At 40.0% G+C, this 6,024-nt stretch overlaps 1 protein-coding gene and 1 pseudogene across 1 annotated transcript; one reads left to right on the top strand and one right to left on the bottom strand.

Annotated features, from left to right (window-relative positions):
- The window catches only part of LOC118337928, a 3,386-nt pseudogene extending 3,075 nt beyond the window's left edge, over window positions 1–311 (bottom strand).
- A 3,777-nt stretch (window positions 312–4,088) lies between these two features.
- Window positions 4,089–5,996, top strand: LOC118338013 (Fc receptor-like protein 5; the record flags this gene model as incomplete). Its single annotated transcript, XM_035675171.1, is given in 3 exon segments — window positions 4,089–4,197; window positions 4,497–4,651; window positions 5,751–5,996. Coding segments are annotated over 3 exon segments (510 nt in total), but the record flags the coding sequence as incomplete, so codon positions are not given.
- Window positions 5,997–6,024: the final 28 nt, after the last annotated feature.

The raw sequence follows: 6,024 nt of genomic DNA, 5'->3' as shown, positions 1-6,024 counted from the left end.
ACAGTAAGTGTATGAAGTAATCATACCCTGATCATTCATTCATACAGTATCTCCCAGTCAGCTCTCTAGTAAATCGCCATTATCTACTAAATACTCCTCCATTCAGAGTTAATAATGATTCATGGATTATTATTATTCCTCACACGTTTCTTAGCAACCACTCTCAGTTCTGTGTATAGACCTTTTTCACGGCTGAGTTTTGGGACTGGCATTACTGCCATCACCTGTGTTACCGTCCCCAACTCTCCAGGGTTGGACTGAGACCGATGAGGGTCTGGATGAACCTCACTGGACCACCCCGGCAGAGGCATCCAAAGCCTGCAATGAGCTTGTAGCACGCAAGTGTATTAAAGGTTGTGTTCAGAGCTGCAAGTGCAAAGTACCATAACATTTGCATAGCTGTGTCTGTGTGAAAGGGAGTGTGACAAAGATTACACAAAGTTACTGGTTTTTAATTTACCTCAGTATGATACTGAAGCCTGACCACTGTTTTCTATACTATAGGACTATATATACATGTGTTTAAAATAAAAATATCAAAGATGCACTGATGCAAGTATCAAGAACCAGTCTGATACTGAGCTGTACTTGTACTTGTAATCTTGTATAAAACTACTCCGATAATCTCTCGTTAGCTGCGCAGGTAGGCCGAGGAGAAACAATTTAAAGCAACAACGTTACTGATATTTAATTTGTTGCAGTCAATGTGAGGAATACATGGTGAGTATAAAAACATCTTTTTTAAGTCACTGTTAGAACTGCAATGGTATTATTTAGTACTCATATCGGTACTTTGCATCGGCAAGAACCCAAATGTAAGTACTTGTACTTGGTTGGAAACAAGTGGTATTGGTGCATCCCTAAATAATATATATGAATATAAAAAGTTCTGATCTCTGTCAGTTGTGACGCTAAAGAGAAATGCATCGATGGAAAGATCTTGCCATTGTGTAGTCAATTGTCATTCTAGCCTGCAGGCAAGGGAGACATTTGACCCTGAGGTGACAGTGCACCTTTTAATTTTAATGTTTTTCTCAGGTTAAGCTTTTAAAAAGTGTCCTTAGACAAATAAATACATCTAATCTAATGAGCTGGAACACACCTTGGCATCTATAAAAGTCATAAAATCAGTCTTTGCAACATTTCAGAATATACTTCATGTATTCGGGGGCCATTTTGAAAGAGGATGAATTTGCAACGCTCTGATATCATAACTTATAAACCCACATCTGTGTTAAATGTTTGCTTTAATCGCAAAATGCACTATTGTTATGAATATTTCCGTCTGCCTGCCCCACTATACAGTTACCAGTAATTGATAGAGCTTGAATATTTAAATGTTTATTTGGTGAAAATGATTGTACATCACACACACACACACACACACACACACACACACACACCACAGTTAAGTCTGGATATGATGGTTTTTCCCAGTGTCGCTGAGAATCTGCAGGACCTTCGTCCAAAGTCGTCGTAAGTTTCAAGCTTCATGTACATAACATAATTTAATTATTGCTGTAATGTGCTGGGATCAGAGGAGAAAGATGTTTACTTAAGTAAAAGTAGTGCCTACTCATTATGCAGAATGCTCCATTTCAGATTAATGTATAATATTGGATTATAACCATTAACGCATTAATGAGGACATCACCTTAATGTTGCAAATGGTAAAGATGGGGCTCATTTTATCTTAATCTATTATATATATTACAGATTGATATATTCTGTATTATCTGTAAATAATCTTGTGAACGCTCATGTGTGCCTGCCGGCCCCCCGCCGCCCCACTGCTTCCTGTCCTGTCATTGCAGATTAGGTCTGTCCTCTTGCATCAGTTATTTCAGTAAACACCTCCAAACAACACCTTTAAGTTCAGCTGCCAGCGGCCCCTAGTGGTTTTCGTGATTATGATGCGGGGAAGTCTCCTATAATGGGGGAGGTGGCAGCAAAGGTCAACAAAACATCAAAGACCACTCTCCATATCCTGTTTCCTGCCACCAGTCAACACACCACCACCATCGTCACTAACCGTAATAGGGTGATAAAAGTAACCATGATGACGAAGCTCCCGTAACCTTAAAACCTCTACATGGTACTTCCCTTAGGTGTTGATTCTGGTGCCCCCTGTGGACAAAAGCAGCAGTGTTTCTACCAGATTGTTTTCATTGTTTTTTTGCAGTTTTTTATCCATTTTATCAAAAAATATTTTCAGTGCTGTTTTCCTTTAGTTGTTCAAGAGTTCTTCATCAGCACTCCTGTACGCAAGGTTTTAGAAATACTGAGGTCCAAAGACTTGCTAGAGGGCTTAAGGGCTATGCATCAAAGCATCAAAGTTAAGTTACTTTTAGCAATTATTTCACAACTTTTACTGAGTACTTTGTAACCTCAGAGGCCCCAGTGACCATGCTCACCACTGGTACTCATGTGGACCAAAAATACCAGGGAGGACCGATCAATTTCACAGAACCAGAATCGTCATCCTTGTGACTTCAGAAAACACTTAATATGTACTTTAATTTGGAGGACTATAACAGTTCATTCACAATTCCTGTAAACTACTTGTGTCTTCTAGTCTTTCGGCTGCTTTCCGTCCATAGGGGTCACTCCATAGTGGCGATGATCTGCGTATTCAATGTTGCATCTGCTTTTTATGCCAAATCCCCCTCCTGACACAACTGTCCCCATTCATCCTGGCTTTGGAGCAGCAATAAACAATGCGCTCAGCTGATGCTGCAATATGTTGTACTCAAAAAAAACTGCTTAAGACACAGAAAAGTGCAATGCAACGTTCATTCAAGTCGGAATTTTTAAGTAGGGAAGATGATGGCACACAAAGAGAATAGAAAGCAGAATTACCTTCTCATTAAACTTTTACTGAGTCCTCTGTTCCTTTTGTTCACTGGGATGTGTTCAGATCAGAAGTCGTGATACCCACTCAGAAATTATCAACCTCCGCCTTGTAATGCATTGCAGCACAAGTCCTTCTGCTCTATTGGTTGTGGTAGATTTGAAGGCATAGTTGCCTCATTTAATTGGTCCATGGAAAACGCTGGATCTGCTGGGTCCATTTTGGCTTGTATGCATGAGAAAATCAGGAACAGGAAATCTGGTCCAGGTGGCTGGAAGACAATGTAATGACCTGGCAAAGGGAAGAGAGGGCAAGTGAGCTGCTTATAAAGACTGATGAGGAAGAATGGCACGTTCTTGGAAATGCCTGTAATTTTACCATATTTGACGCCTTTATTAGCCGGAGAGGGAAGACAGACGACTGAAAACTAAACAGAGAGATGCAAGAAGGTCCCTGCCAGATATGTTTTCACAGGAATGTAATGGCTGCCACGATAACTTATAAACTTACTTTTTCTTTCCAGTTGAACTACATGTTTGGGGCGCACAGGAAGGATCAGGGAGGATGTACAAAGTTCAGGGGCCAGACTGTGCGTACAGAAATAAGCAGACGTCAATGAAAGGACCAACAGAGAATAAAATGAAAACATTTAAGCTGATCTTAATCAAGCTGATCACACAAAAGTAAATCATCACAATGAAGTTTGATTGACAGTTCACAGACGAGTGTGTAGACTGCAAAGTTGGTGTGAAGCAGTGAGAGCTGCACACTTCCTCTTTTTTTATAAATACCACTTGTGAGAAGTGGGTGTGAATGATGCTTGTGCCTTCACATTGTTCATATATGTGGGCCCTGGACTCTGACAGACCAGGTTCACATCCTGCCTGTGCTCTTTGTTTTTGTTTGTTATGTCCTTGTCTTTTTGCTATGTGCTCCAATAGCAGTTGAGCAAGCCTGGGTCAACATCCTCCTTTTCTGTACTTAGATATGCTACGTGCTAGGCTAATCTATGTTGAAAAGACAAACGCATTTTGAAGATGGTTCAAAGAGAGACATTTATATATAGTCATGCCTGAACCAGATTTTGTGACCATCCATTTAATAGTTGTTGAGATATTTCAGTCTGGAACACAGCGGTGGACGGACAGACTGTCCATTAGCAGCTCAAAACTAATACACAGATTTTTACGCTGAAAAAGTTATAAACAAAATAAAAATCTGTTTCTGTCTCTTCCAGCCTCTGTGGTCGTCTCTCCCAGCAAGTCTCAACATTTCAATTATGAGAAGATCTCTGTGAGCTGTGAGCAGTTTGGCCCTGGTGAATGGAACGTGTGGCGATACACAAGGTGCAGTTTTTGGGTTTCACTCTGTCACCAATAAACCTGGCACACTTTAGATTCCTGACGATCGTTCTCCAAATCCTGGTTTGTAGGCTTTACATTTAGTATGCTCTCAGTCATTCAAACTGACGCATCAAAGCCCCAACATTCCTCGGACGCTGGACTGCAACTTTAAGATTGATCACTTTAACAAGCAAGAAACCAATGTGTGTGTCTGATTCTTTTTTTGATGATATGACTAACATTGGATTGTCTCTTCAGGTTTAATTCAAACAGTTCAATTAACTGTGATGATGTGTTCACAGTTTGGAAAAATTTATGTCGCAGTGTGGGTCCGGCTGGGGCTTCGCCACTTTCTCTGCCTGCGAGATTAAGACGGCGAAAACACCCGACAGTGGCGTGTACTGGTGTGAATCTAAAAACGGAGACAGCAGCAATGGCATAAACATCACTGTCACTGGTAAGATCCATAAAATTACATTACACTGTGCCTGCCTACTTCCTCTTCCACTTCCTGTTTCAGCACATGTATTGAGCTGACCACAGATTTGACATCTCATTCAATATGATATATCAGTCAGTGCTAGTTATTAAATAAAACAAACTATTACAACATGTGGAGTCGACATAGGCATAGTCCAAAACATATCTGCCGTTGACTGACACAACATTTCAGTGATTCACATAAATTGTTTTAAGGGGAACTGATGACAATAAAAGGAAGTGAATCGGGGTTTGTATGATGATTCAGCTCGGTGGAGGTGCAATTATCATGACAAAGGCCGTTACCAAAGAAACACAAACTGCCAACACAAAGCCTTTCCTGTGTCTGTGACATATGGCATATTAACATTCACATTACAAGGATGTACACATACTTTAGAATTAATATATCTTAGAATATGCTTATGATGGGGACGCTGTTAGTTTATCCTAAGAGACAAATAATATAAAGAGATTTCTGCCATATTCACTGAAAGACCCAGAGTTTATAGTAGTAGTAGTAGTGTTCTGACAACATACATGCAAAGAAATATGTTAATAAATAAAGAAATGCCTAAATTAAGTGTGGAAGAACAAAACACACTTGATGCTGATGTAGTAATAGTAGAATAACAGAATAAGAAGTCACCAGGTCCTGATGGCTTCCCGATATCATAAAGCATTCCTCAATAAACAAATGTGATCATAGAATCATTTACTAATGAAGAAAACTATCACACTACTCCCCAAACTAGGTAAAGACAAAAAAAATTGTTTTAATATTTAATTTAATTTAATGTGAATCATGCAGGTATATTTAATACAGATTATAAAATATTATTCATGTAGACCAAACTTTTTTAGAGACAGACAAGGTTCTCATAATAAGCATCAACTGTTTCAGATAATTAATGTAACCCAGAAACAATAAGATCCTTTGTTAAAAGCAGCACCCTCCCTGACATTAACCAGCCATTGATCTAACACTCTAGTTGTAGATACATTTTCCAACTTTCTCCATGTTCAGATATCTGTGTGTATATGGATGAAATGCTGTAGTCTGTCTCTGTGTTGAGGTGGACCAGTGATCCTGCAGAGTCCTGTCCTCCCTGTGATGGAGGGAGATGATGTCTCTCTGCACTGTAAAACAAAGAGCCCTCCCTCCAACCTCACAGCTGCTTTCTATAAAGATGGCTCCCTCATCAGGACTGAGCCTACAGGTCACATGACCATCCACCATGTTTCCAGGTCTGATGAAGGCCTCTACAAGTGTCACATTGGCAGTCATGGAGAGTCTCCACCCAGCTGGATCTCTGTCACAGGTGAGTGACAGGAATGTAAGAACAACTA

Source organism: Morone saxatilis, unplaced genomic scaffold, assembly GCF_004916995.1.
Source record: "Morone saxatilis isolate NCDOM2014 unplaced genomic scaffold, NCSU_SB_2.0 Contig4, whole genome shotgun sequence".
NCBI lineage: Eukaryota > Metazoa > Chordata > Actinopteri > Moronidae > Morone > Morone saxatilis.
The sequence above is the reverse complement of the archived record's forward strand: the minus strand, read 5'-3'. Positions and strand labels throughout refer to the sequence as shown.